This window comes from Lathamus discolor, chromosome 23 (genome assembly GCF_037157495.1).
Source record: "Lathamus discolor isolate bLatDis1 chromosome 23, bLatDis1.hap1, whole genome shotgun sequence".
Lineage (NCBI taxonomy): Eukaryota > Metazoa > Chordata > Aves > Psittaciformes > Psittacidae > Lathamus > Lathamus discolor.
Window position 1 is genome coordinate 2,825,174 of NC_088906.1, and position 27,773 is coordinate 2,852,946.

The window sequence follows — 27,773 nt, forward strand, 5'->3', positions numbered from 1 at the left end:
AAGCATCGTAAGCCTGGGCAAAAAGCTCTCGCAGGGATGCTTTGAATCCATTCCGGCTGCTCCCGCTTCTGCCCGGGATTCAGTCCTCAACACGGGGGGATTCTTGTCCTGGGGGGTGGGCTCAGGCCCTGGGGAGCAGCATCACTTCACCCCCAAGATGATGGTACCCGGTGGTGCCACCCCTGATGTCCCTTGCACTGTCCCACCACAGGACCCCCCCCTCCTCACAGCATCATCCCTGTGCCCCCCTGCTGGGGTTACTGCTGTGTCCCCCACACCGGGATCCCCCCGATGGTCAGGACCTGGACGCCGATGGAAGAGGCGGGACTGAGAGCCACTGGGGGCGTGGTCAGGTGCTGAAATGGGCGTGGTTTTGCACAGAAACGGGCGTGGTGTGCGCTGGCCCCGCCCCTCCGGGGCTGATAAAGCGGCGCGTTCGGCGCCGCGTCCCGGCCATGACCCTGCGGCGGCGGCGGCGGCTGCGGCCGAAGGAGGATGCGGTGGTGGCGGCGGCGGCGGCCCCGGAGCGCTCCGGCCCCGCCGACGTTTACCGAGCGCTGGCGGCAGCCGGGGGCACCCTGCCCCGGGTGCGCAAGGTAGGGCTAAGGCCGGGGCGGCGGCGCCTCCCCGCTGCCCCCAGCCCGCTCCCGGTGGGGAGCGCAGCGCTGAGACCGGTAACGGGGCCTCAAGGGGTGTGAGGGGGAGCGGGGATGCGGGGTCGCTGCTGCCTGCACCCTGCGGGGCTGCCCCGGCGGCGTCCCCTGGGCTCCTGTCCTGCCCCGACGGCCCCTGACCCCTTCCCCGTGTCCCCGTCCTGCCCCGGTGACCCCCCCCCCCCCAGTATCCCCCCATCCTCCCGCAGCATCTTCCCGGCGTCCCCATCCTGCTCCGTGCTGTCCCCCCCAAGCCTCACGTCCTGCCCTGGTTCCTCCTCACGTCCTGCTCTGTGGCTTTGGGGTGGCAGGCGCAGGCCCGCACCCCGGTGGACGTGGCCGTGTCACAGACGTGTCCCTGCGGTCCCACAGGACTCTGCCCCATGGACGGGGGGGGACACGGGGCTTGCTGGGGTCTGAGCTCGGCTTTAGCGGGACACGCGCCCCTGGGGAAGCCCCTTTCCAGCGGCGTCGGGGCTGTCACCGCCCTGACGCTCCCCCCCCGGCCCCGCGGCGCTTCCTGAGCGTCGGGGGGAAGCGGGAGCGGAGCCGACATCCGGAGCAGAAGCGGCCCCCGCGGCCGTGCTGGCACCGGCCGGGCCCCCGCTCACCGGCCAAGGCGCCGTCCCCGAGGGGGCCGGGGCGTCCCGCGTCCCCTCCCCGTCACTCAGCGGCCGACGCGGGGCCCTCTGAACGCACCCGGTTCTGATGGGTTCGGACGCGCTCAGGATGGGGCATCACGGGGCTGGGGGCACGGAGCCGATGGCCCCCGCGTGTGCCCCTCTCGAGGCCCGGCTCACGGGGACTCCGGTCAGAACGGGGCTGCTGCGTGCAGTGGGCGGCCGCGGAGGGGCATTTGGGGACAGCGCTGGCCCCGCGGCGAGGGTCCCTCCGCCTCCGCGCCCTCCACAACAGAGACTTTGTCCGGGCCGGGGGGGGGGGGGGGCACACGACATTTTACATGAAAACACCCGACTTTGTGGCCACAACAGGGCCCCTCTGTGCCTGCGGGCCCCCCCGGAGCGTGGCGTGGGGTGCGGTGATGTGAGGGTGGCTTTGAGCACCCATAAAAGCCTCGTTATGCCCGGCCGGCACTGGGGGGGGGGGTGATGGGTGCAGCCGGGTGCTGGTTCGGTGCCGGGCTGGCACGGTGCTGCCCAGGGGTTCAGAGCTGGCCGATGGGACAGCCGGTTTTGGCTGTCCCAAGAGGGGGTGACAGGGGAACGTGTCCCCCCCACTGACGCTGTCCCTCTGTTTCAGGGTGCGGGGTTCAAGTGGGGGTCCCCGAGCCATTCACCAGAGGAGCACAGGTATGATGGGGGGGTTGGTCCTGGGGTGTGAGCCCACTCTTGAGGGCTGGAAATGGGGTGATTTGATGGGGTCACTGCTCCCTTTGGGGCCCAGCACCCTCGGAACAAGCTGCAGGGCTCAGGCCAAGGAGCTCCCATCCCAGGGAGAGGGGTTCCTGTCCAGCACAGAGAGCACCCAAACCCCAAAGCATCTCAAGGTGTGAGCAGGAGCGTCGGGGCGGGGGGGTGCCGGGGGCTCTGCCATGGCCCTGATCCCTGTCTCCCCCAGGAGGGTGGTGACGCTGGAGAAGAAGGCAGAAGAGACCTTTGGCTTCGAGATCCAGGTGGGTGCCAGGGCCATGCCGTGCTGTGCCATGGCCATACTGTGACATGGTGTACCATGCTGTGCCATGCCACACTGTGCCATGGTGTACCGTGCTGTGCCATGCCACACTGTGCCATGGTGTACCGTGCTGTGCCATGGCCATACTGTGCCATGCCATACTGTGCCATGGTCATACTGTGCCATGCTGTGCTGTGCGGTACCGTACTGTGCCATGCCATGCTGTGCCATACTGTACCGTGCTGTACCGTGCTGTGCCATGGCCATACTGTGCCATGCTGTGCCACCCCAGGCCATGCTCCCCACCCTTCCAGCCTGCACCTTGCTTTGCATCGAGGGTATTTTTACCCTGTCTCTGAGCCAGGGTCTATTTTCAGCGCTGACGGAGCTGCCTCAATGCCGAAGCCTCCCCCGGCCGTGCTGACAGAGGGCAGCTGGGGGGGCACCATATGGGGCGAGAAACCCCCCCCACCGGAGGCCTGGTGCTGCCCCACATCACCACAATCACTATTACACGCTGCAGTTACTCCCTTATTGCCACGGGGAGGGGATTGGGCATTGGGGAGGGGGGGTCCTGTGCCTCTTACCAGCCCCCCCCGTGCCTCCTTTTCAGACCTATGGGCTGCACCACCAGGACAGGAACAGTGTGGAGATGTTCACCTTCGTGTGTCGGGTGCACGGCGGGAGCCCGGCTGAGGCTGCGGGGCTCAAGGCTGGTGAGCGCATCCCTGGGGGGGGCAGAGGGGGTCCTGGGGGGGGGACCAGCATCCCTGAGCCTCTGTGTGTCCCCCGCGATGCATCTCTAGGGGACACAATCACAGGGGTGAACGGGCTCAATGTGGAGGGCGTCCGGCACCGGGACATCGTGGAGATCATCAAGAGCTCGGGCAATGTGCTCCGGTGAGCTGGGGGGTGCAGGGGGGGCCCGGGGGGCGCAGCGCCCCCGTGCTGACGGCGGCTGCCCCATAGGCTCGACACGCTCTATGGGACGTCCATCCGGAGGGCTGAGCTGGAGGCCCGGCTGCAGTACCTGAAGGTGAGGAAGGGGCGCTGGAGGGGGCTCTGGAGGGGCTGGGGACCCCCCACCCAAGCGGTTCTCACCCCCCACTCCCTCCCCTACAGCAAACGCTCTATGAGAAGTGGGGCGAGTACCGCTCGCTGATGGTGCAGGAGCAGCGGCTGGTGCGGGGTGAGTGGGGGCCGGGGAGGGCTTGGGGGGCCTGTGGGGCACCCCCGGCCCCTTTAACGCCCGTGTTCCACATCAGGCGTGGTGGCCAAGGACCCCAGCATTTACGACACGCTGGAGTCGATCCGCTGGTGCCTGCAGGGCGAGGGGGGGCTCCTCGGCGGCTCCCCCCGCGCCAGCGGCAGCGATGACTCCTTGTACCAGACCTGCCTCTTCGCCTCCGCCGATTCGCTGGACCGGGACAAGGACGGGGACAGGGACGGGGACAAGGATGGGGACAAGGACAGGGGCACCTCGGGGCCCGCGCCCCCCCCACCGCGACCCCGGCCAGCCCTGGCCCGCAGCGCCAGCCTCAAGTGCGGAGCGGGCCCTGGGGCGCGGTTGTGGGGCCGGGCCGGGGACCCCGGGGAGGGGGCGGCCGCTGCCCCCCGCAAGGGCCGGCACAGCAGCTTCCGCCGGCGGCTGCTCAAGTTCATCCCGGGGCTGAACCGGGCGCTGGAGGAGGAGGAAAGTCACCTCTAACGGGGGCTACAGAGGGGTCACCTCTAACGGGGTACCGGGAGGAGCATCACCTCTAACGGGGGTACAGGGAGGAGTCACCTCTAATGGGGGTTGACGAGAGGAGCATCACCTCTAAAGGGGTACCAGGAGGAGTCACCTGTAACGGGGGTACCAAGAGAAGCATCACCTCTAAAGGGGTACCAGGAGGAGTCACCTCTAACGGGGGTACTGAGCCCCCCCCCCAGGCCTATTTATTTATTTATTACAAGGGACTACGAGCCCCCCCCGGGGGCCACTGGAGGAGCTCGGGGTCAGCCCCAGGGGTCCTGGTTTGGCCCGGTCAAGCCATAGGGGGCCCCAGCACCACGGGGCAGACATGGACACCCCACCCTCCCCACCCCGGCCCGGCACACGAAGCCACCGCTCATCTCAGGACCCGCTGCCATCCTCACTGGGGGACATGGGGGGGGGGACCCTGTGTGTCCGTCCCCCACCAGCTTGGGGCTCACGGGGGTCCTGCCCCAGCGGCTTTTGTACCAATACAGAGACGTTTTGCAGTGCTGTGTGGCTGTGACTGGGGGGCACACAGAGCCCGGGGGGGGAACGTGTCCCCCAGGCCCCCGCGGTGCCCCGTTGCCAGTGTGAGCGATGTCACCGAGGACCTCTCCGTGTCCCCCAGCCCCGTGTACTGGGCCCCGTCCCGGCGCTGCGGGGCCCTGGCCAGGCCCTTCCTGCTCCAGCTTCCTCCAGCAGCCTGCGGGAAGCTGGTCCCAGCCGAGCCCTTCCGCTCGGGACGGGCACGGGGGGTCCACAGACACACATCCCCCCCCCCCGGCTTCTGCAGCGAGCACCCATGGGTGCAATGGAGTGGCCTTGCACAAGGGCTCCATTGGAGCCCCCAGCGCTCTGCTCCAGGCTCCGTGCCTCAGTTTCCCCTCTGCCTTACCCCCATCCCTAGCTGGGGCGTCGTGCGTTTGGGGACCCCCCAGCTCTGAGATCCTGAACCCCACAACTGGGCCCAGGGGTCCGGCCATGGCTCAGCCCCCCACAGCCCCAGAGGGTGCTGCAGGAGGATTTGAGGATCAGAACCCAGGGGCTGTGGCTGCATGTGTACTACATGTGTGTTACATATGTGTGCTACATGTGTGTGCTGCAGGGCTGCGTGTGCCCATGCCTGTACCGTGTGCGAGGGGCCGGGCCGGGTCCCCGCCGCTCTCCTGCCTTGTCCCCGTTCCAGCACCGCTCCGTGCTTGGACATTTATGGTCCGGCTCCCGGGGCCGCGCTCAGCCGCTGCCAGGGTCGGGGCACCCCGTCCCCGTCACGGCCACCCCGGGACCCCCCCACCCCCGTCAGCTGCTGCCCCACACGGGGCTGTTTTTAGCCCGGCGTGTGCCGGGCGCTGGCGGGACACCGCGGTCACGCGTGGCACCGGCGGGGCCGGGCAGCGCTGGGGGCTGAGGATGCGGGATATGGGTTGGGAATGCCCGGAGCAGCCGCTCACTACCGACAAATACAGACCCCGCGCTGCGAGCCAGGGCCGGCCATGGGCACCCTGCGACCAGCACCCAGACATGAGCCCCCCCGAGGCCGGTGTGAGCCGGGGCTCCCCCTCCGCACCCCCTCATGGCCTTGCCGTGGTGACCGGGCTCCGGTTTCTCTCCACCCCCGGGGTACAGCTAATCCCGTGTGCGGGGGCTGCCGGTGTCACCCGCCTGCCTCCCGCTCTGCCGCCGGCCCCGCGCTGCGGCCCCGGTGGCTCCAGGACTCCCATTGTCTACGGGACCCTCGCCCTGACCCTGTCCCGGGGGCTCCTGCCCATACCCGTGCGCTGGCACCGGCCCAAGCCCCGGTACCGGCCGCTGGGGCGCGTGGACCCCCGGTAGGTCCCGGTCGAGCCCTGGGTTCCGCGCGGGGGCAGCTCCGGTGATACCGCGGGATCCCGGGGACGTCATCGGCCAGGTGTGACGTCACGGGGCCGTCTCGCCTGGGGCGGGCGGTGCGAGGGAGCCGGGAACGGGCGGCGGGAGAAGGCACCGGGACCCCCGGGACCCCTCCGGTGCGGGCTTCCCCATCGCGGGGCCGGCTCCCGTGAAGTCGGGCAGGGTCCTGGCACCGGGGTCCCGGCGTCTTCTCCTTGGGCCCCGCTCCCCACCACTGCAGCCCCGACGCCCAGGGGATGGGCGGGTGCCTGTAAAGCACCCCCACAGAGCGGACTGCGATTACCGAGGACGCGGCGACACCGGCCTCAAGGTCTCTCCGCTCCCCCGGTCGGGCTCTGCCGCTGCTGGGGGGCTCTGCGGAGGTGGCACTAACGGGGGTGGCATTAACGAGACTGACAACCCGGGTGGGAGGAAAGAGAACGGCTGGTCGGGGCACCCCCAGAACCCTCGGTTTGCCCCCGAAACCGGGTATCCTTGGGTACCGAGGTAGTACCGGTGGGCACAGGGGGTTACAAGGGCGGTAACGGGGGGGGGCACCGAGACCCCCTCCGCCCGCCCCTCGCCCTCCCGTCGGCCCGGCCCGGCCCCGCACGGGCTGAGCTCATCTTTCCAGCCCGCGGGCGCTGTTCCCGGCGCTGGGCGCCCGCCAGCAGCCGCCGCTCTTTCCATCGGCCCGGCCAAGGGTCTCCCCTCGGGGACCGGGTGTGAGGCGGGACCCCACGTCCCCTGCAACCCCACCCCGGTACCCGGCCATCGAGCAGGAGGAGACCGGGGGTACCGGCACCGGGGCCGCTGAGCACCAAAAGCAACGGTAGTGGGCACAGCGGCACCGGGGGTACAGGAGAGCACTGGGGATACCGGCACCAGGGATAGTGGCAGGGATGGGGGTACCGGCAACTTGAGAGCCCCGGGGACGGGAGTACCGAGGATAGCGGCAGCGAGGGGGCACCAGAGATGGGGGCATCGAGGTGGTACCGAGGATGGGAACACCACGGATAACAGCACCGGAGATACCTGCGCCAAGTGGCACCGGGGATGCCAGCCCCGAGGGGGTACCGGGCATAGCGGCACCGAGGACCCAGCAGGGATAACGGCACCGGGAGATGCCGGCACCGGGGTACCAGCAGCGAGGGGACACCGGGGATACCCCCCCCCGCCCCCGCCCATCCCGGGGCCGACACCGGGGCCTCCCCCGCCCTGTCCCCTCCCCGCCCCGCTCCGGGAGCCCCGGGGGGGGGGGGAGGGGGGGTGCGGGGGGCTCCCGCGCTATTTTTAGCCGGGTCCGCGCGGGTATTTTTAGCGCGAGCGCCGCGGTTGCGTCAATGGAACCCCGCGTGCGTCACGGCCGCGCCCCCGCCGGAACCGCCCCCCCCCCCCCTCTCCGCCGTGCGTCACGGGCCCGCGCGCCGCCCCGCGCGTCACCGAGCGCTTAAGAGAAAGTAGTGGCGGGGCCGGAGCCCGGCGGAGCCCGCGGAGGAGGAACGGGAGCGGAGCGGGACCGGAGCGCCGGTTCCCCGGTACGGGCGGCGCCGAGCGGGGGCAGCGGGGGGGGAAAAGGGGTCGGGAGTCCCGGTGGCACCGGAGGCGCAGGGAGGTGGGAGTTCAGCAAAGGGCAGGGGTCGGGAGTCGCGGTGACACCGGGGGGAGCCGGACCGGGAGTGCCGGTGGCACCGGGGGCGGGCGGGTCAGGCGTCCCAGTGGTACCGAGGGGAGCCGGGTCGGGAGTCCCGGTGACACCGGAGGCTCAGGGCTGTGGGCGTTCTGCAAAGTGCATTGCATGGTGCCTGGCGTCCCGGTGGCACCGGGGGACTCGGGTCTTCCCTGTCCAAGAGACAGACGAGTCCCGGCGAGCCCCGCTGCCACTGGAGAGGGTGGAAGGGACCGGACGGTGTGCGCGGTGCGGGGCTGACCCTCGGAGGCAGCGGGGAGAGCCGGGAGGGGAGGCGCATCGGTCCCGGGGGTCCGGGGGCTGCCCGACACCGAGTTCCCGGAGGAGCCGCGAGGGACCGGGAGCTGTTTCTCCCTATCCCGCCGGGGCACCCCTCCGGGGACACCCCACCGAGCAGAGCGGGCACGGAGCCGGAGCGGGTAGCACCATGCGGGCAGGAGTGTGGGGGCAGCCACCGGGGGCATCGTGGTGTAGGCAAGAGGTGCAGGTAGTGCAAGCAGGGGGTGCAGGCAGTGGGGCAGTCAATGGGTGCAGGCAGTGGGGCAGTCAATGGGTGCAAGCAGTGGGTGCAGGCAATGAGTGCAGGCAGAGGGTGCAGACAGGTGGTGCAGGCAGGCGGCAGGCAATGGGTGCAGGCAGTGGGCCAGGCAGGGGGTGCAGGCGGGACGTGGGCAGCATTACCTGCTGCCGGCTGCTGTCACCCGCCCGCAGCACAGGGCCCCGTGCCAGGGGCTGCCACCAGCCCGTGCAGGCAGCAGCCACCGTGCCCAGGCAGGGGCAGCTGCCTGCGCTCCTGGATCAGGAACCTGCAGTTACTGCCCAGGCCATGGGCAGCGCAGGGGCTGAAGGGCTGATCTGTGCCCTGGGGGGGTTCATGGCAGGGGGACCCCAAATGCCACCGGCGAGGGACAAAGTGTTTGAGTAAGGGAGTTGCCACCAGTGTCCCCCGGCTGTGTGCAGGGACAGGAGGCGGTTTGGGGGGGGAATCACCATCCCTTCTGAACCCACCGCAGGAGCACATCACAGCCCCGATCCCTGGTGAATGGTCCCAAATCCCACCGGGGCCACCCTACGGGTGCCAGGGCTGGAACCAGGCTGGGTATTTTTAACCCTGGCTCCTAGGGCAGGGATCGGCTTTCCCAGAGCCAGGGAAAGCTGCCCGGGCTTGGCTGGGGGAAGCCGGTGACTGAGCTGGCAGCGGAGCCGGGGCTGCCGGGGGCCGGGCACGCTGTGACCTTTAAAGGTCTGCGAGATGAATTACATTATCATCTTGCCACCGGGTCACTCCTGCCTCGGCTTTCAGCTGCACCGGGACTCTTCTTGTGTCCCACATGGGGCCGGATCTGTACCGCGGCGCTGGGGGACACTGGGGTGGGCTCCGCACCCGCCGCAGTCGGTGGCTTCGGCTGCTCTGCTTTCCCGACAGGCCCCGAAATGGGTCATGGAGGGAGTGGGACTCTCGAGCCCCGGTTCAGCCCCGGCTTCCCCCGGCCAGCCCCGGGACTTGGGAATCCACCGGCCGCATTCCTCGCTCCTTCCCTTTCGGCGGCTTTGCTAAGCCAGCGTTTTGGGGAATGTCCTTTGCGCCCATTGGCTGCAGCGTGACCTTTTGTGGGGACAGTGGCGGTTGCCACCGGGCACCAGTGGCTCGGAGGGTCCGGATCCGGCACGGGGGGATCCCGGGGAAGCCCCCGTTGGTTTTCGCCCCATCTCCATCCTTCGGGGGGGAAGCGGCGGCCGTGGGGTCCCCCGCTGACGCCCCGCTCTCCACGCAGAGATGCCCTGCATCCAGGCGCAGTACGGCACAGCGGGCACCGGCCCCTGCGAGCGCTGCCCGGCAGAGCTGCTCAGCCCCGACGGCGGCCGATTCCCTATGGAAGTGGCCGGAGCCGACCTGTCGGCCGCCCCAGCCCTGCCCAGCTTCAGCACCTTCATGGAGGGCTACGCCGGCGAGTTCGATGCCTTCCTCTACCAGCTGCCTGCCGGCAGCCAGCCCACCGCTGCCTTCAAGTTGGAGGACTTCCAGGTTTACGGCTGTTACCCCAGCGCCTTCGGCGGGCAGCAGGATGAGACCCTCTCCTCCAGTGGCTCGGACTGTTACGGCAGCCCCTGCTCGGTCCCCTCGCCCACCACGCCGGGCTTCCAGCCGCCCCAGGCTCCGGGCTGGGAGGGCTCCTTCGGGGCGTTCTCGCCCCTGCCGAACTACGAGGGTTCGCAGCCCTGGGCTGAGCCGGCCAAGGGCGGGGGGTCCCCGTCCCCCTTCTTCACCTTCAGCCCCTCAGCACCCAGCCCCGGGGGGTCTCCCGGTACCCTAAAGGGGCAACCGGGCCCCTCGGCCCGCCTGGACCCGCGGCTGCTGGACACAGACGCCTTCACCCCGGGTCAGGGCTCCCCCGGGGGCTTCCCCGGGCTGCCCCTGGCCCCCACCTCGCCGCTGCTGGAGGGACCAGCGCTGGCCCCCGCCAAGACACGGAGCCCCGGTGCTGGTGACGGCCGCTGCGCTGTGTGCGGTGACAACGCTTCGTGCCAGCACTACGGCGTGCGGACCTGCGAGGGCTGCAAGGGCTTCTTCAAGGTAAAGAGACCCCTTAATCCCAACCCGCTGCCGGGATACTCCCACAATGCTTTGCAGCAGCCGGAGGAGGATGCTACAGGGCACCCCGGGGAGGGGCAGGGCAGGGAGCGCGGCCCCCGGAGCCCTCCCCATGAATGCGGAGCCGGATGCTGGGCTGGGGCTGGAGGCAGGGAAGGACAGAAGGGCTTTTGTTCGGTGGCTTCAGCGCCCCGGGCTGAGCTGGGGCTGCTCCTTCCCCGCCCGCAGCGCACGGTGCAGAAGAACGCCAAGTACATCTGCCTGGCCAACAAGGACTGTCCCGTGGACAAGCGGCGGAGGAACCGCTGCCAGTTCTGCCGCTTCCAGAAGTGCCTGGCAGTCGGAATGGTCAAAGAAGGTACCGGGAACCCATCCTGGGGTTGGGGGGAAAGGGGGGGTCCTGCCCCACAGCCTGCGCTGAGGACAGGCGCGCTCATTGCATGTCTCTTGCTGCAGTGGTCCGGACCGACAGCCTGAAGGGGAGACGGGGCCGGCTGCCCTCCAAGCCCAAGCAGCCACCGGATACGTCCCCCATGAGCCTCATCACCTCCCTGGTGCGGGCACACATTGACTCCATCCCCAGCGCCACAAAGCTTGACTACTCCAAGGTAAGGCTGATGCCATCCTGTTCCATGGCCGGGGCTGCTCCGGGGCTGGATCCTGACCCCGTTCCCGACCCGGCTCCCGTGGCAGTTCCAGGAGTCGGTGCCGTGCCAGTTCGAGAAGGAGGACTCGGTGGACGTGCAGCAGTTCTATGACCTGCTCACCGGCTCCATGGACGTCATCCGCAAGTGGGCTGAGAAGATCCAGGGCTTCACTGAGCTGCCCAAGGAGGACCAGGACCTGCTGCTGGAATCTGCCTTCCTCGAGCTCTTCATCCTGCGCCTGGCGTACCGGTGGGCCTCTGGGGCACGGCGTGGGGAGCCCCGGGGGGCATGCTCAGTGGGGTGACACACAGTTGTCCCCACAGCTCCAAGCCAGAGGAAGGGAAACTCATCTTCTGCAACGGGGTGGTGCTGCACCGCCTGCAGTGCGTGCGGGGCTTCGGCGAGTGGATCGACGCCATCCTCGAGTTCTCCCAGAGCCTGCACCGCATGAGCGTCGATGTCCCCTCCTTCTCCTGCCTCGCTGCCCTCGTCATCATCACAGGTGGGACCCAGCCCTGTCCCCGCACTGTCCCCATCCCCACCAATCCCCATGGCCTCACGTCTCCGCTTGTCCCCACTCCCAGACCGCCACGGGCTGAAGGAGCCCAAGCGTGTGGAGGAGCTGCAGAACCGCATCGTGGGCTGCCTGAAGGAGCACGTAGCAGCGGCAGGGCAGGAGCCCGCCCGCCCCGGCTGCCTCTCCAAGCTGCTGGGCAAGCTGCCGGAGCTGCGCAGCCTCTGCACGCAGGGGCTGCAGCGCATCTTCTACCTGAAGCTGGCGGACCTGGTGCCACCACCGCCCATCGTCGACAAGATCTTCATGGACACGCTGCCCTTCTGAAGCCCCCCCCATCCCTCAGGGATAACCCGGGTCCCACGTGTGCCTTCATGGCGCTGCCCCAGTGCCTTTCCCCCGGGGGGGGCATCGCCGGCGCGGTGCTCCCCATCTCCCCTGTAAAAACACCCCCTTTGTAAATAGCGAGCGGACGGATCCTGTACAGAGCGGGGGGGTGCAGAGGGGGGGTCCCCTCAAACTCCCTCCCAGACCCTTTATATATTTTTCCTTTATTTTTTGCCTCTTTGGGCCATTTTCTGTATATAAACTTGTGCGAAAGCTGCCAAAAGCGCCTGTTTCCTTCGTGCATCCTCCCTGCCTGTATCAGCTGGGGGGGGCGGTTTGGGGACGGGGGGGACCAGAGCCGCACGTTGCCCACGCCGCTGCCCTTGAACCGTCACTCACCCCCCGGCACCTGTCGCTCGCCTGATTTATGATCCCTAAAATAACCGGGAAGCATGACCATGTCCCCCTCGTCCCTTGGGATGTGGCCAGTGCCAGCGCCAGCCGTGGCGGGGGGAGCGGGGGATCCTGATGCAGTGGGGGGGACCAAGCTGGTGCCGTGTGTGTGTGTGTCCCCAGCTTGTCCCCTTCATCCATCCGGGGATGGCCTGGCCCTGGAGCCAATGTCGATGGGGACACCGAGGGCTGGTGCTGAACAAGGGCCACATTGAAGGGCAGGACCGGGGGGGGCCTGCAGCGGCACATAACAAGGGTCCCTCTGTCCCCCCCTTCCACCCACCCCCGCCACGGGGACAGCGCTGACGCACAGCAGGGCCATGGCGGGGGGTGTTTTGGGGGGTAGGTTGTCCTCATTCAGCGGGGATGGAGGGAAAGGGGGGGTTACGGCTTGGTGCTGGGCTGCAATAGCTGTGTCATGCTGTGGGGCAGGAATGACCATGCCATGGGGCAGGAATGTCTGTTTCCTGCCGTGCCAGTCCCACTGTGCACCCCAAGCGCACGGGTTGGCTCAGAGCAGGGGGGTGGTGGGGCCCTGTCCCCTCTCTGCAGTGTCCCACAGGGTGCCCACCTTGTCCTCATCCCCATCCCCATCCCCTTGGCAGCGGCTGCTGCAGGAGGGATGGGGACAATGGGGCCAGTGGGGCCAGGTAAAAATAGCCCCGGGGCTGGCACAGGCCCCACCGACTGCCCCGGGGCCGCATGGCATTGGCACATGTGCCACATGTGTGCCCGGTGACACGCCATGGCCACAGTCCTCCCTCTATGCACACCAGCACACGTGTCCCCACAGGGGCAGGGGTGGCCTGATGCCAACGTGCCCTGTGCCTGTGTCCTCCTGCCCCTGTTCCCCCATGTCCATCCATCCTCCCTGTCCCTGTGCCCCCATGTCCCTGTCTCCAGTATCCCCTGTGCCCCGGGTCCCCATATTCCTCTCTTCCTGTCTCTGGTGTCCCCGTGCCCCCCTTTCCATGCATCCCAGTGTCCCCATGTCCCTAGGGTCCCATGTCCGCCTGTCCCCGCGTTCCCCAGGTCCTCACATTGATGTCCCCATGTCCCGTGTCCCTGTCCCCATCCCGGGGGGGGGGGGGTCACCGGGGGTCATGTGGGGGTCACAGCTCCGCTGCAGTCCCTCCTCCAGCCCAGGGGGCGCTGTGAGGACGTGTGCCGCTCTGCGCCGTGGTAGGCCCAGCTCTGTGGCGCATCTTCCCGGGACGAACCAAGCGGGAAGCAGCGGAGAGGGGGAGCCGGGGAACGGGGACAGCGATTCCGCCTCTGGGGCCGCACCGCGCCGGGAAACGCCACCGAGAAGCACAGAGTTAGCAACTGGAGGTGTAGAGCGAGGAAACACGGCTCCTACTGCTGGGTGCGCTGACACTTTGGTCGATGGCGTGTTCTCCCCCTCCCCATCGCAGATGGGCTGCTCCACTTCCCTCCTCTCTGCGGTCAGATGGTCGGGCCCGGGCGGTGAGTGCGGGGTTGGGGCCGGGGCCCCGGGCGAGGCCGAGGGGAACCGGGCCCGAGCGGGGTGGGGGGGACCCCGGGGGCGGGTACCGGGGGCGGGTACCGGGGGCGGGTACCGGGCACGACGAGGCTCTGCTGGCCCGCAGGACCCGGTGCTGTGGCCCCCCCCGAGCCGGCCCCGCCATGAACTGCCGCGCCGAGGTGCTGGAGGTGTCGGTGGAGGCCCGGCAGGTGGAGGAGGCGGTGCTGGCCGTGCTGCACACGGTCCTGCTGCACCGCAGCACCGGCAAGTTCCACTACAAGAAGGAGGGCACCTACTCCATCGGCACCGTGGGCACGCAGGACGTGGACTGCGACTTCATCGACTTCGCCTACGTCCGGGTCTCCTCCGAGGAGCTGGACCGGGCCCTGCGCAAGGCGGTGGGGGAGTTCAAGGTAAGGGGGGCCCGCGGGGACAAAGCAGGAGCCCAGGTAAAGGGGGTTCCATGGGGACAAAGCAGGAGCTCAGGTAAAGGGGGTTCCATGGGGACAAAGCAGGAGCTCAGGTAAAGGGGGTTCCATGGGGGCAAAGCAGGAGCTCAGGTAAAGGGGGTCCCATGGGGATAAAGCAGGAGCTCAGGTAAAGGGGGTTCCATGGGGGCAAAGCAGGAGCTCAGGTAAAGGGGGTTCCATGGGGACAAAGCAGGAGCTCAGGTAAAGGGGGTTCCATGGGGGCAAAGCAGGAGCTCAGGTAAAGGGGGTTCCATGGGGATAAAGCAGGAGCCCAGGTAAAGGGGGTTCCATGAGGACAAAGCAGGAGCCCAGGTAAAGGGGGTTCCATGGGGACAAAGCAGGAGCTCAGGTAAAGGGGGTCCCATGGGGACAAAGCAGGAGCTCAGGTAAAGGGGGTCCCATGAGGACAAAGCAGGAGCTCAGGTAAAGGGGGTTCCATGGGGGCAAAGCAGGAGCTCAGGTAAAGGGGGTTCCATGGGGATAAAGCAGGAGCTCAGGTAAAGGGGTTCCCATGGGGATAAAGCAGGAGCTCAGGTAAAGGGGGTTCCATGGGGGCAAAGCAGGAGCTCAGGTAAAGGGGGTTCCATGGGGATAAAGCAGGAGCTCAGGTAAAGGGGGTTCCATGGGGACAAAGCAGGAGCTCAGGTAAAGGGGGTCCCATGAGGACAAAGCAGGAGCTCAGGTAAAGGGGGTTCCATGGGGGCAAAGCAGGAGCTCAGGTAAAGGGGGTCCCATGGGGATAAAGCAGGAGCTCAGGTAAAGGGGGTCCCATGGGGATAAAGCAGGAGCTCAGGTAAAGGGGGTCCCATGGGGATAAAGCAGGAGTTCAGGTAAAGGGGGTCCCATGGGGATAAAGCAGGAGCTCAGGTAAAGGGGGTCCCATGGGGACAAAGCAGGAGCTCAGGTAAAGGGGGTCCCATGGGGACAAAGCAGGAGCTCAGGTAAAGGGGGTCCCATGGGGACAAAGCAGGAGCTCAGGTAAAGGGGGTTCCATGGGGGCAAAGCAGGAGCTTGGGGCTGGGTCTGCAATGGGAAGGGCCTTCCTTGTCCCCTCCTAAGCAGGGCCCTGTGCTGTCCCTGTAGGATGCGCTGCGCAGCTCGGGCAGCGATGGGATGGGGCAGATTTCCCTGGAGTTCTACCAGAAGAAGAAGTCGCGTTGGCCCTTCTCGGACGAGTGCATCCCCTGGGAGCTGTGGACCATCAAGGTGAACGTGGTGAACCTGGCCAACGAGCAGGAGCGGCAGATCTGCCGCGAGAAGGTGGGTGAGAAGCTCTGCGAGAAGATCATCAACATCGTGGAGGTGATGAACCGCCACGAGTACCTGCCCAAGATGCCCACCCAGTCGGAGGTGGACAACGTCTTCGACACCAGCCTGAAGGACGTGCAGCCCTACCTCTACAAGATCTCCTACCAGATCACGGACACGCTGGGCACCTCGGTCACCACCACCATGCGCCGCCTCATCAAGGACACTCTGGCCCTGTAGGTGCCACCAAGGCAGGTTCGCCTGCCCCTGGCTCTTTAGGACCTCGGATCCCTCCTCTCCACCTCCAGAAAGCCTCTGCCAGGAGCTGGACTTGGCCTGGCCTTAATTGGGGGTTGCTGCTTGTTTGTTTTGCACCACGGGGCACTTGCCCGGCCTGGAGAACCGGCTCCGCAGCTCCCAGTTTGGCTGAGGGCTGCTGGGTCCTCAGTGGGAGCTGGGATGGCATCCAAACCCCGGCCAGCCCTGCCCGTGCCTGCTCTCCAGCCCTCCCTGTGCGGCACAGCCAGCCCTGTCCCTGTCTGTCCCCTGTGGTGGCACCCCCAGGGACGAGCTGCTGCCCCCGCGGGGGCAACAATAAAGTGTTTCTCCTTTCCTATGGAGTCTGCTCCTGTCCTGGCAGTCGATGGGATCCGCCAGCTCCCCCCCATCCCCATCCTGTCCCCAGGTAGAGGAGACCCCCCCCGGGTGCACCCAAGGGATGGGACAGTTCCTGCATCACCAAGGGGGGGTCAAAGCCGCTTCCTTCCCCCTGGTGCTGGGCTCTGCGGGGGGGCCCCGCGGGTGATGAAGACAGTCCCTGACATCACTTAAACCCTCCCCGTCTGTCACTGCCACCACTCTGCTCCCAGGAGGAAGAGGAGGAGGAGGAGATGCTGAACTCCACATTGGCCCAGACCAGCGCCCGGGGGGTGGCCGAGGCTGCTCAGATCGCCCTTGTCCTGGTGCTCGGTGTCACCATCGCCTTGGCCCTCCTCTTCCTCGGCTGTAACCTGCTGCTGCGAGCCGAGCCCCTGGCAGCCCCCCCGGCCCAGGGCGAGCGGTGCCCGTCCCATGAGGGGGTTCCCGAGGGCACAGAGGGACCCGTCTGACCCCATGGATGGACACAGGGACCCCGCTGAGACCCATGGATGGACACAGGGACCCGTCTGACCCCATGGATGGACACACGGACCCCTCTGAGCCCCATGGATGGACACAGGGATGCAGGGATGGATGGAGAGACCACAGCAGCTTCACCCACAGCACCACAGATGAAGCAGGACGGCGCTGGGGACTTGTACTCATGGATTAGAAGGGTCCTGGGCCGGGTCCGGATGTGGCCCTGGGTGCGGCAGTGCTGGTAATCCCCTGGGGGGGATTAAGGGAAACTTTTATTCCCTGTTGTCAGGGTTAATCCTTGGGCTGGGCCCTGCCCTGGGGGCTGCATCTGCTCCACTGTGCTGGGGGGGCGGATCCGGGATCGCATCCTGCCCTTCCCAGGTCCTTGTATCCCAACGGTGGAGATGCTGGAGCTGCATCCTTTGGCCCCAGTGATGCTCGGGCCATATCCTGTCCTTCTATCCCCTTTCCCCTTTGCTCCCAAAGCCCCCCCCAGCCCTAAACTGTCCCCAGTTCCCCCCAGCTGCCAGCACTGGGTGCACTGGGACCACCTTGAGTGAGATTGGTGATGGGGGGGGCTTCTCCCCTCCCTTCAATCCCCTATATTTGATAGCACCCCGCTATTTAAGGATATCTTCCCCACATGTATGTGCCCCCCCTCCCCAGGATACAGGATTCCCAACACGGGGATGCTTCCCAACTGTGGGCAGCAGCCATGTAAAAGTCTCCATATATTTCACATGTACAAAAAGTCACTGGAGGGGGGGACTGGATTTGGGGGGGGTCTGGGGCGGGGGGGGGGGCATCTCCTGCCACTCCCCCCCCCCCAGCCTGGCTTTGGTCCCTTTTCTTTGGCAATTAGTGTTCACATCTGTGGTCAAAGTGACGAGCGCGGGGGGGGTGCCCCGTGGTCCCTATGGGGAGTTGCAGGGGAGAACCCCAATGGGGTGGGGGCACCCTCAGGGGTCAGCTGGGCCCCAACGCAGCCGGGGGGTGGGTCCAGGTAGTGCCCCCGCGCGTCCGGTGCTGGGGTCCAGGCCCTGCCACAGCTACAGCCGGGTCCACCTGCGGGCTGAGAGGGGAAGGGGCCATGTCAGGGGCTGAGGCACCTGGCTGGCATCCAGTGTAGGACCGGGATCCAGTGTAGCCCTGCGAATCTGTGCTGGGATCCGGTATAGCACCACGATCCAGGATAGCACCGGGATCCTGCACCAGGAACCCATATAGCACCGGGATCCTGTGCTGGGATCCGGCATAGCACTGGGATCCAGTGTTGCACTGGAATCGAGCATTGCACCAGGACCCTGATCTGCATCAGAGCCCCCATGCCGCAAATCCCCCCTTGCACCAGGATCCAGCTCCAAGGCTTTGTGCCAGAACCTCCACATTGCACTGGGATCCTGTACCAGGACCCGAGGGGCACCCCGGGGTGACAGCATGCCGGGGGTGGGGGGCATGCAGGAGGGAGCATGCGGGGCTGGGGAGCTCAGCGGTACCGGGGGGCTCGGTGGTACCGAGGGACTCGGCGGTACCGGGGGCCTTGGCAGTACCGGGGGGCTCAGCGGTACCGGGGGGCTCGGCAGTACCGGGGTCTCGGCGTGCCGCGGTACCTGGCGCTAACAGTTGGACTCGTCGTGGTGCGCCGGGTCGCAGAAGAAGCGGGACCCGCGCTTGGCCGTGCGGGCGGTGAAGGGGACGCTCTTCAGTGCTGCAGGGCAGGGGGGGCACACGGCCACGTCAGCCCCGGGCAGCGGCGAAGCCGCGGGGGGCCGGGCCGGGGGCGGCGGGGGCCGTACCGGTGATGATGTCCTCGATGGTGCCGTCTTTGCCCTCGTAGACCGGGCGATGATCCTTGGCCTGGCGCCGCCGCAGCTCCGCGATCAGCTCCTGCTGCTGCCACTTGTTGCGCTGTGGGGGGGGTGGGGGCACAGGTTAGGGGGTGCACGGGATGGGGGGGGTCCCCTTTGTGTGTGTGTCCCCCCGCACTCACCTTCTCCTGCTTCTTGGCCTCCTGCGCCAGCAGCTTCTCCCGCATCACCTCCTCCTGCTTCTTCCGCGTCTCATTCTCCTGCTCCGCATCCTGCGGAGCGAGGGGGGGTGATGGAGACATCCCCTTCCCTGTGCACCCACCCACCCACCCAGTGTCACCTCCCGGCCCAGCCTCACCTTATAGGAGCGGATGAAGCGAACAAAGACTGGGAAGAAGACGGACGGGGGGGTGGTCTTGGGGCTCTCGCCGAAATACCGCACCACAGTGTTGTAGGCGTCCTGGAGCGGGGATGGGGACAGCGCTGGCACATGAGGGGTGCGCAAGGGGTGCGCAAGGGGTGCGCAAGGGGAGCACAAGGGGGGCACAAGGGGCGCACAAGGAGAGCACAAAGGGTGCACAAGGGGAGCACAAGGGGGGCACAAGGGGAGCACAAGGGGGGCACAAGGAGAGCACAAGGGGGGCACAAGGGGCACACAAGGAGAGCACAAGAGGAGCACAAGGGGCGCACAAGGGGGGCACAAGGGGAGCTCAAGGGGAGCACAAGGGGAGCACAAGGGGGGCACAAGGGGCGCAGGAGGCCTCACCTCGGCTGTGCGCGCATCCCTCTGCAGCCGCTCCAGTTTGCCCTCGCTGCTGGCCAGGAAGCCGCGCAGGACGCTGTGCTCGTGCAGCCCGCACTCGCGCCGCAGCAGCTCCATGCCCCGGCCCAGCTCCTTCACGTCCAGCAGCACGTTCTCCAGGGACACTGCGGGGACACGGGGCCAGGCTCAGGGCACGCACAGGGGGTGCTCGGGGGGGGGTTTGGGGTGCAGGATGGGGGGTACCTGCAGCCGCCTTCTCCACAAAGTGCAGCTCCTGCCAGAAGGTCGCCAGCTCCGGGTACTTCTCCCGCACCGTCAGCGCGATGAAGTGCAGCAGCGTCATCTTCCTGTCCGTCGATTTGGTGTCCAGGAGCTGCCAGAGGATTCGGGATGGGGGCTCAGAGCTGGGGATCCCCGCGATGCCCGCTCGAGGATGGGGGAATCCCAGCACTGCCCACCAGGTCCAGGCTCTGCAGCTTGAAGCCGTAGACAGCGCCGCGCTTGCTGCTGTTCATGTAGTTGCCCAGTGCCAGGATGATCTGCAAGGATCCAGCAGGAAAAGGGGGTCAGCGAGGAGCAGGACATGGGACAGGGAGGATGAAGGGCAGAATCCAACCCACCTCCAACATGTGCTTGAGCTTCTGGGACGACTTCACAGAGGCTGAGGCCGCGATGATGGCATTGAGCTGCTGCAGGGGGACGGGAGTGGGGTCAGTGGAGTCCCTTTGGGTGCACCCATGGGCTCAAAGCCCCCGTCCCCGGCTCGTACCGGTGTGAGCATCTGGAGGTTGTCGGCGAAGTTGCCGAGGAAGGCCATGATGGCCATGCGCTGCGGCAGCCGCTCCACCTTGCTGAAGTGCAGCATGAAGCGGTCCTCGTCCGCCAGCTCCTCCAGCGGCTTCCGCTCGCGCTCGTACTGCCGCAGCGCCTTCGCCTCCGCCTCCGTGGGCAGGAACCGCATCAGGCACTCCACAAAGTCCACCGGCAGCGTCGCCAGGTCAAACCTGCGCCCAGTGCACCCCGATCGGAGCCATTGCACCCAACCAGAGCCACTGCACCCCAACCATCCCCCTGCATCCCAAAGATCCCCCTGCACCCCAACCATCCCCTTGCACCCCAACCATCCCCTTGCACCCCAACCATCCCCTTGCACCCCAACCATTCCCCTGCATCCCAACCATCCCCCTGCATCCCAAAGATCCCCCTGCACCCCAACCATCCCCACTGCATCCCAACCATCCCCCTGCACCCCAACCATTCCCCTGCATCCCAACCATCCCCCTGCATCCCAACCACCCCCCTGCACCTCAACCATCCCCACTGCATCCCAACCATCCCCCTGCATCCCAACCATCCCCCTGCATCCCAACCATCCCCCTGCATCCCAACCATCCCCACTGCACCCCATCCATCCCCCCTTGCCCTGCTGCCCCCCCACGCACGTGTGGATGGCCCTGCAGATCTCCTCGGCGCTGCGGCCGGCCTTGCGCAGGGTGATGGCCAAGTTCTTGGCACGGTTGGCCTCCAGCAGCGTCACTTTGCTCGCCGCCTTCTGCGCTCCCTTGCTCTTGGCACACACCAGGTCGAGCGCCGGCCCCTGCGCCTTGGTCTTGAACAGCTCCTCGAAGCGCTCCAGGTCCAGGTCCTGGTGGGGCGAGGAGGGGGCTCAGAGGGGGCAGCAGTGGTGGCACTGCTCGGGGGGGTCCCGGCTCACCTCCAGCACCCGTTCATCATCCAGCTCGCTGAACACGGTCCCGCTGATCTGGTTGGGCTTCAGCGCCGTCCAGTTGAAGACGGGCAGCCGGAACTTGGTTTTGATGGGCTTCTTGATGCGGATGGCTGCAGCAGGGCAGGAGCCGGCTCAGCCCCCCCTTGTGCCCCCCTGCGCCATCCATCCCCTGTGCCACCCCTTGCTTGGCCATTGCAAGCCGGGCACCCTGAGACCCCACATACCCGAGAGCCCCACAGTGAGCGCGATGGAGGGTGAAGCACCGGGCAGCGGCGGCGCTGGGGGGCACTTGCCTGCGAAGAGAGGAGAGGGTCAGGCCTCGTCCCCCTGTTTTGGGTACCTCCATCCTCAGGAGTCGCCCGGCACCAGGGACACCCCCGTCTGGAGGCTCCGTCCCGATGCTGCGACCCCGGGCGCCCGGTTTGGGCTCTCCCCATGGACTCACCGGGCAGCGGGGGGGCGGGGGGCGGCAGGGGGGGCGCCGGCGGTGGCGGGGGAGGCGCGGGCTCTGCGGGGGGCAGGACGGGGACCCTCGGGGTGTCTCCGGGGGGCTCGGGCTGGGCCGGGGGCTGGGCCGGGGCCTCGGCGCCCGGCACCGGGGGCGGCTCGGAGCCGTAGCGCCGCCGGAACGCTTCGTCCTTCTCCTGGATCAGGCGCCGCAGGGTGCGCACTTGGTGGCTCGTGTGCTCGTAGGTCTCCTGCGCAGGGAGGGGGTCAGCACCGGGGGGCGGCCGGTCCCCCCCCCCCAACACCATGGACCCCCCCCTCACCTTGACCACCTCCAGCTCCTTCTCCCGCTGCAGCAGCTGCTTCTCCAGCTCCGCCACCCGCATCATGTTCTCATTCTCCAGGTCCAGCAGCTTCTCCGTTAGCTGGTGGGGGGGCACGGATGTGACACCAGCATCGGGACCCCCCCCCCCCCTCCAGTGTCACCACAGCCAGGACCCGTGTCCCTGTGCTCACGTACATGGGAGAGATGCTCCTCCAGCTCCTCCACCTTCTCCAGCGCCACGTTCTTGGTCTCGGCGTCCTCCAGCAGCCCCCCCACGTCAAAGACGTTGTCCAGGTACGCTTGGATCTGTACCTGCAGCTTCTCGCTCTCCGTGTGCCTCGACTTCTGCGGGCATCGGGGCAGCGTCAGGGATGGGGGGGTCCATCAGGGATCCCCCTCCGGCCCCCTTGTTCCCCCATACCTGCAGGAACTCCTCCAGCCCCAGCTTGGTGAACTCGTACTGGAGGTGGACGCGGAAGTTCATGTCCTCCACCGAGTGCACCACGATGTTGATGAACTGCATGCAGGCGACCTGCAGGCAGGGCTGGTGTCACCGGAGCTCCCCCCAGCATCCCTTCCCATCCCACAGACCCATGTCCCACCATGAAGTCGATGCTGCTGTCCTCGTTGCGGAAGTAGTCCATCAGCCGCTCGAAGCGGTGCTTCTCCTTGCAGACCTGAGCAGGCAGCAGGTATGGGGTGAACGTGGAGCTCTCCCCACCCCAGCCACCGGACCCCCATCCCCCAGATCCTGGTCCTTAATCCCAGCCTGATGCTCCCGGTGCCCTCATCCCAGCCTGGTCCCACTTCTGGTACCTCCTTGAAGTTGTCGAAGGCAGCCAAGATGATCTCATGGCCACCCCTCACCAAGCAGACAGCTGCCAACAGCTCCAGCACCAGCGCCTTCATCCTGGAGCAGAGCCACACCATCACCATCACCATCATCACCCCCATCACCACCACACTATCACCATCACCATCATCACCACCACACTATCACCATCACCATCATCACCACCACACTATCACCATCACCATCATCACCACCACACTATCACCATCACACTGGCACCAGGGACGCCCCCATTGCTAGACCCCCCCTTACCTCGGGTTTTTGTTATTGAGGCTCAGAGCGATCTCATTAACAGCATGGGGATGGGACATGACCAGGTTGAAGCCGTACTGTGGGGACGGAGCAGGGATGGTGTTAGCGGCACCGGCACAGTGGTAATGGTGGCACCAGAGGTGCACGTGTCCCCTCCCCTGGTACCTGGTAGTTCATGATGGCCCGGAGGCACATGATGCAGAGGTGGACATCGTCCTTCTGGCTCACCAGGCGCGAGTTCTTCAGCGCCCTGCGGCTTGGCAGCGTCCCGTAGCTGGGGGGGACACGGTGCCGGTGAGCGGGACCCTGCCAGCGGGGCTGCACCGGACCCGTGGCACCATGGCGGGGACTGCGCGGCTTTGGGAGGGGGAGAGGCAGAGAGAAGCAACCGGAGGGCAAGAGGGCCGGAGGGCGGCGCCGGTAGCCGGTACTTACCGGCAGAGAGAGAGAGAGAGCAGAGCCAGAGGGGACAGGGGGGCCCGGGCCTGGAAGCAGAGACGGGGCGAGTTACCCCGGGCAGAGCCAGAGCTGGGGCGAGCGGAGGCAGCGGCACAGGGACGGCAGCGGCACACGCAGGATGTGGCACGGATGGCACCGGGCACGGCACAGGCAAGGTAAAGGGTGCACCATGGGCAATGTGTGGCACAGGGCAGGATGGCGGTGCATGGCACAGGGCACGCACCATGGCAGGATAGTGTATGACACAAGGCAGGATGGTGCATGGCACAAGGCACACACCACAGCAGGATGGTGTTGTATGGCACAGGGCACACACCATGGCAGGAGGATGCATGGCACAGGGCATACACCAGTGCAGGATGGTGCATGGCACAGAACACACACCAGTGGAGCATGATGCATGGCACAGAGCAAACACCAGTGGAGGATGGTGCATGGCACAGGGCACACACCAGTGCAGGATGGTGTATGGCACAGGGCGGGCTGGTGCATGGCACAGGGCACACACCTTGGCAGAGCGTGGCACTGGCGGGACCCACCGGCCGCGGTGGGTACGTACCGTAGGGCGCTCTGGCGAGCGGAGCGGGCGATGCTGCTGCCGAAGGGCACGGGCAGAGCGCTGGGGGGCTGCAGATCCTCGATGGACCTGCTCCAAGCACGCAGCTTCTCCAGCGCGCCATCCTCACCTTCCAGCCCCTCAAAATCCAACCTGGCACACGGGGAACGGACGGGAACACACGGGGATGGAGCACACGGGGAAGGGGGCACACGGGGATGGAGCACACGGGGATGGAGCACACAGGGATGGAGCACACGGCTTCAGCATGGAGCAGCAGCAGCCACCACAGCAAGCGCTGAAGCGGGTGGCGGCAGTGGAGCAGGGAGAGGCGCAAGGAGGGCCCCAGAACCCCCAAACCGGGGGGGCAGGATAGGGATGAGCATCTCGTGTCCCTCCAGACCCCATGCTGCTGATCAGAGGCTGATAGGAGGAAATTGCCATGGGGCACCCCCAGCATCCCACCCCCCACACCCCTCCCCAGCCCCTCACTCACATGACAGCGCACTGGGCGAAGGACAGGTAGTTCACCAGCACATCCAGCCCCTTGTTCTCATCATTGAGGAACTCACGCACCCACCTACAGCACCGAGCACCCATCAGAGCCCGCTGGAGCTGGGGACGCCCCTACTCCCGCTGTGATCCCCCCATCACCACCATAGGGAACCCAGCACAGGGGGGAGCTGAGGGGGTGCCCCGGGGCTCAGCAGCCGTTGCAGCCCCCTCTGCTATCGGCGGCTCCACCCCCGGCGCAGCTTTATCTGTTGGCTGCAGGGCAGGGAGGGCTCGGGCCCGCGGGAAGCTGAGCTGGGTGCTAGGGGGGAGAGCACCCCGGGGTGGGATGGGGGGCATGGGGTGCCCTTGGAACGGTGTTGGGATGCACGGGATGGGCACATGGGGAGCGGGTCTGCGTGCACAGGGAGAGGCTGCACCCAGGGGTGCTGCGAGTGAACGCACGGCCTCAGGGGACCCCACGCCTGCCTGCGCCCTGCCTGCTCCCTGCCTGCAGCCCGTGAGTCAGGCAGCGGCTGGAGCTGGGGGGGGGGGGGGGGGTGTGCTCCTGGGGGCCGCCCCTTTCCTGCCGGCGCCAGCCCCTCGCCCCAGCGCGTTTCCTGTCTCCGGCTGCTTCTATTTTCGGGCCGCGGTTGGGGAAGAGCCGAAATTCGCGGCCGCGCTGGGGCCGGTGGCGGGGCTCAGACCCCGCACGTGCACGAGCGGCCCCGCGCACCCCCCCGGTAACGGAACCACCCCCCCCCCCCCCCCCCTCCCGGTGCCCGCAGGAGCTTCCACACGGGGCGGCACCGGCGGCACCCGCCCGCAGCATCCGCTCCCGCAACCTGCGCCGGCAGCGCGGGTCCCGCGGCACGGCCGGGGCAGGAACCGGAGCAGTTCCTGCAGCGCCTCCGGCTTCCCCTGCAGCTGCGGCGCGGCCGGGCCGGGGCCACGCAGCCCCCCCCCGCCCAGGACCCCGCACTCACCCGATGTGGTTCGTCCTCAGGCTGATCTCCAGCTCACGCAGGACCTTGGTGGACTCCTGCACCCTCCTCCTGAACTTCTGGGGGCAGAGCAAGGCTGAGCCGGGCCCCCCCGGCTCCTGCAGCCCCCTGAGCCCCCCCAGGAGCACACCCCCCCCCCTCCAGCCCCTCACCTTCCTCGTGACGCCCGGCTCCAGGAAGCTGCGCAGCTTTTGGATGTAGGCATGGGGGGGGCTCTTGACCTGGAACCGCTCCTGGAGAGGACACGGGGGTGTTGGTGGCACCACAGCCCCCCATAGCCCCCCATGGACCCGCCATGGCCCCCCATAGCCCCCAACCTGGTCGCAGATGAGGTCCCACTTCTTCTCGTTGTCGTACTGCCGCAGGAGCCGGGCTTTATCTGGGGGCAGGTTCATGGAGCTCTGGGGCAAAAGGGGGGATGTCACTCCTTGGGGACACTGCCACCCCCTGAGGACACAGCCAGGGACCCTGGCACTGGGAGGCACATGACACAGCGGTGTGGCACAGGGGCCATGGTGTGGCACAGGGATAGAGTGGCACAGGCAGCAGTGTGACACGGTGACAGCAGTGCCAACAGGGCCAGGCGCCAGCCAACGGCTGCACCAAATCTCGCGCATCCTTCCTGTCTGCTCCCGCTTCCTTGCCGCAGAACCGCAGCCTCTGGTCCCTGACCCCGGTGCCCGGGGCACCGGGCATCTCCATGGCGGGGACGGGGACCGGGACCGGGGCATGAGGCATCTCCTGGACCAGCGAGGACACAAACGGGATGCCCCGGCGGCAAACGGGGGTGCGGGACAGCGCTGTCCTGGCAATGCCACCCCGGAGGCAGGAGGTGCCGTTACCGGGATCCGGTCACCGCCGCAGCCGGGAGATGCCGTCGCTCCACCCGCTCCGTGGCAGCTAAAATTATCCCTCCTGGTCCACGTCCGGGCCTGGCGAGCAGCAGGAAACCGGGACAACGCCTGGGCGAGGCCGGGCACCCCCGGGCAGGGGACAGCGCCAGGGGGGTGGCAGCGGCACCGCCACCATGGGGTCCCCCTTACGGGAGCGCTGCCCCAGTCCCCAAAGGGCCCCGCTATTGGCACACGGCGAGCACCGGTAAAACGGGGCCCCCGGGGACACCCCGGGGCTGGCTGAGGGGACGCGCAGGGGCCCCCGCCGGGGGCACCGGGGGCGGCTTTGAAGCGCAGCCGCCCTCACCGGCATTCCCGCCGCTCGCTTCCTGCCTTTGTGGTGGGAGCGGGGCCGCTCCCGGCCGGGCACTTCCTCCGCCACCGCCCCCCCCGCACCGGGGACCCCCCCTCGGTTGAATGAGGCCCCCCCCCCCCTCAGGAGACCATCCCGGGACACCGGGGCTGGATCGTGCCCGGTCACCGGCGCTGCAGCCCAATCCCGTGAGGAGCAACCGGGACCGGGGGAGGGAGAGGACAGCACCGGGGTCCCCCTGTGCCAGCCCCCAGAATGCCAGATTCCCCTCCCCGCCATCGGCCTCGCCCGGCAGGATGCGCCCCCCCCGCCACCGGCCCCACCGGGACCGGCTCCCGCATCCGCCCCGCGTGGGACGTGGGGACTGGCAATGGGTCCCCTTGGCACCGGGGGTGCCGGTGACTCCCCGGTACCCCCCGGTTCCGGCTCCCAGAGCCCCATGGGACCACGCTCGGTATTTCCTGCCCGGCCGCGGCTTCCGCCACCACCGGGAGCCCCCGGTGTCACCCGGCCATGGTGGCCCTGCCGCCGCCTCCCATCCCTGCGGACCCGCCACCGGGGACGCGGTGCCCACCGTGACAGCGGCGCTGCCGGGGCCACCACAGAGACGCCTCCGCTACCGGGTGGCACCGCAGCCCTGGCCGGTGACCGCAGCGCGGTGGCCACCGCCCCGGCCGGGACAGCGGCCCCGGGACCGCGCAGGGACCCGCACCCAGCCCCGTCCGCCGCCTCGACGGGACCTTCCCGGCAGAAAGCCCCGGGTCCCGAAGGCCGCCCCCGCTGGCACCGGGAGCGGCGTCACCCTCCGGGGATGTCCCGGGCCGGGCTCCCCCCGGCCCGCAGCCGCTGCCCACCCCTGCGGCACCGGCGCTGCCCGCCCGCCCCCGGGTCCTTCCAGGCGCCGGTGCCCGTCCGCAGCCGGACGCCGGGAGGGGAGCGCGGCGGAGGGGGGGGTTCAGCCCCGGCGGGCGCACCGGGAGGGGTCAGCGGGTAGGGGCGGACCGGGAGGGCGCGGCGGGACCCGGAGGGGGTGCCCCGGGGACCGGGAGCGGAGCGCGGGGGAAGCGCAACAGGGAACGGGGCGGGGGGAACCGGGAACTTGAGGGACGCAGCCGGCGCCCGGGGCCGCGGCGGGGATCGGGGTCTCACCAGCACCAGGGCGAAGCGCTCCTCCAGCTCGCAGGGCTCCGGCATCGGCATCTTGCCCGGGGCCAGCAGCCCGGGCCCCGCCGGGGCCGCCGCCGCCGCCGCTCCCGGTCCCCGGGGCAGCGCCTCCCCGTCCGCGCTCTCCACGTTCCCCATCCCCGGCCCAGGCACCGGGGGGCGGCGGGGGCTCTGCCCGTCGCGTCCGGCCGCCGCCGCCGCCTCCCGGCCCCGCCCCGCCCCGCCCGGCCCCGCCCCTGCCCGGTGCGCGGCGGCGCCGCCAGGGGGCGCGCAGGG

The 27,773-nt window shown here is 68.1% G+C and overlaps 4 protein-coding genes across 11 annotated transcripts; 3 read left to right on the plus strand and 1 right to left on the minus strand.

Annotated features, from left to right (window-relative positions):
• The first annotated feature begins 439 nt into the window (after nucleotides 1-439).
• On the plus strand, nucleotides 440-4,529 carry TAMALIN (trafficking regulator and scaffold protein tamalin). The gene is made up of 8 exons (XM_065659647.1): nucleotides 440-596; nucleotides 1,914-1,963; nucleotides 2,232-2,286; nucleotides 2,899-3,001; nucleotides 3,092-3,185; nucleotides 3,255-3,321; nucleotides 3,408-3,474; nucleotides 3,551-4,529. The coding sequence occupies exons 1-8, from the start codon at nucleotides 456-458 to the stop codon at nucleotides 3,991-3,993; spliced, it is 1,020 nt and encodes a 339-aa protein (XP_065515719.1). The 5' UTR covers nucleotides 440-455; the 3' UTR covers nucleotides 3,994-4,529.
• Nucleotides 4,530-7,312: 2,783 nt separating this feature from the next.
• On the plus strand, nucleotides 7,313-11,946 carry NR4A1 (nuclear receptor subfamily 4 group A member 1). The gene is made up of 7 exons (XM_065659689.1): nucleotides 7,313-7,430; nucleotides 9,358-10,157; nucleotides 10,404-10,533; nucleotides 10,632-10,783; nucleotides 10,869-11,071; nucleotides 11,146-11,324; nucleotides 11,407-11,946. Exons 2-7 carry the CDS (start codon nucleotides 9,360-9,362, stop codon nucleotides 11,661-11,663), a joined length of 1,719 nt encoding a protein of 572 aa, XP_065515761.1. The 5' UTR covers nucleotides 7,313-7,430; nucleotides 9,358-9,359; the 3' UTR covers nucleotides 11,664-11,946.
• A 1,535-nt stretch (nucleotides 11,947-13,481) lies between these two features.
• ATG101 (autophagy related 101) lies at nucleotides 13,482-15,936 on the plus strand. The gene is made up of 3 exons (XM_065659551.1): nucleotides 13,482-13,583; nucleotides 13,727-14,015; nucleotides 15,156-15,936. Exons 1-3 carry the CDS (start codon nucleotides 13,567-13,569, stop codon nucleotides 15,558-15,560), a joined length of 711 nt encoding a protein of 236 aa, XP_065515623.1. The 5' UTR covers nucleotides 13,482-13,566; the 3' UTR covers nucleotides 15,561-15,936.
• Nucleotides 15,937-17,153: 1,217 nt separating this feature from the next.
• On the minus strand, nucleotides 17,154-27,701 carry FMNL3 (formin like 3). 8 transcript variants are annotated; one of them, XM_065659548.1, is made up of 27 exons: nucleotides 27,483-27,701; nucleotides 25,445-25,528; nucleotides 25,280-25,360; nucleotides 25,110-25,183; nucleotides 24,128-24,211; nucleotides 23,635-23,784; nucleotides 22,782-22,890; nucleotides 22,617-22,693; nucleotides 22,328-22,421; nucleotides 22,114-22,188; nucleotides 21,933-22,043; nucleotides 21,707-21,856; nucleotides 21,510-21,611; nucleotides 21,185-21,437; nucleotides 20,964-21,032; nucleotides 20,725-20,849; nucleotides 20,453-20,655; nucleotides 19,780-20,014; nucleotides 19,631-19,699; nucleotides 19,469-19,549; nucleotides 19,254-19,383; nucleotides 19,014-19,174; nucleotides 18,606-18,707; nucleotides 18,430-18,519; nucleotides 18,236-18,347; nucleotides 18,050-18,147; nucleotides 17,154-17,511 (listed from the first exon to the last, which is right to left on the minus strand). In XM_065659548.1, exons 1-26 carry the CDS (start codon nucleotides 27,633-27,635, stop codon nucleotides 18,056-18,058), a joined length of 3,066 nt encoding a protein of 1,021 aa, XP_065515620.1. In that variant the 5' UTR covers nucleotides 27,636-27,701; the 3' UTR covers nucleotides 17,154-17,511; nucleotides 18,050-18,055. The 8 variants fall into 8 exon arrangements, with proteins under 8 accessions (XP_065515620.1, XP_065515619.1, XP_065515622.1 ...); XM_065659547.1 differs by having other exon boundaries at nucleotides 25,110-25,186; XM_065659550.1 differs by lacking the exon at nucleotides 23,635-23,784 and having other exon boundaries at nucleotides 25,110-25,186.
• Nucleotides 27,702-27,773: the final 72 nt, after the last annotated feature.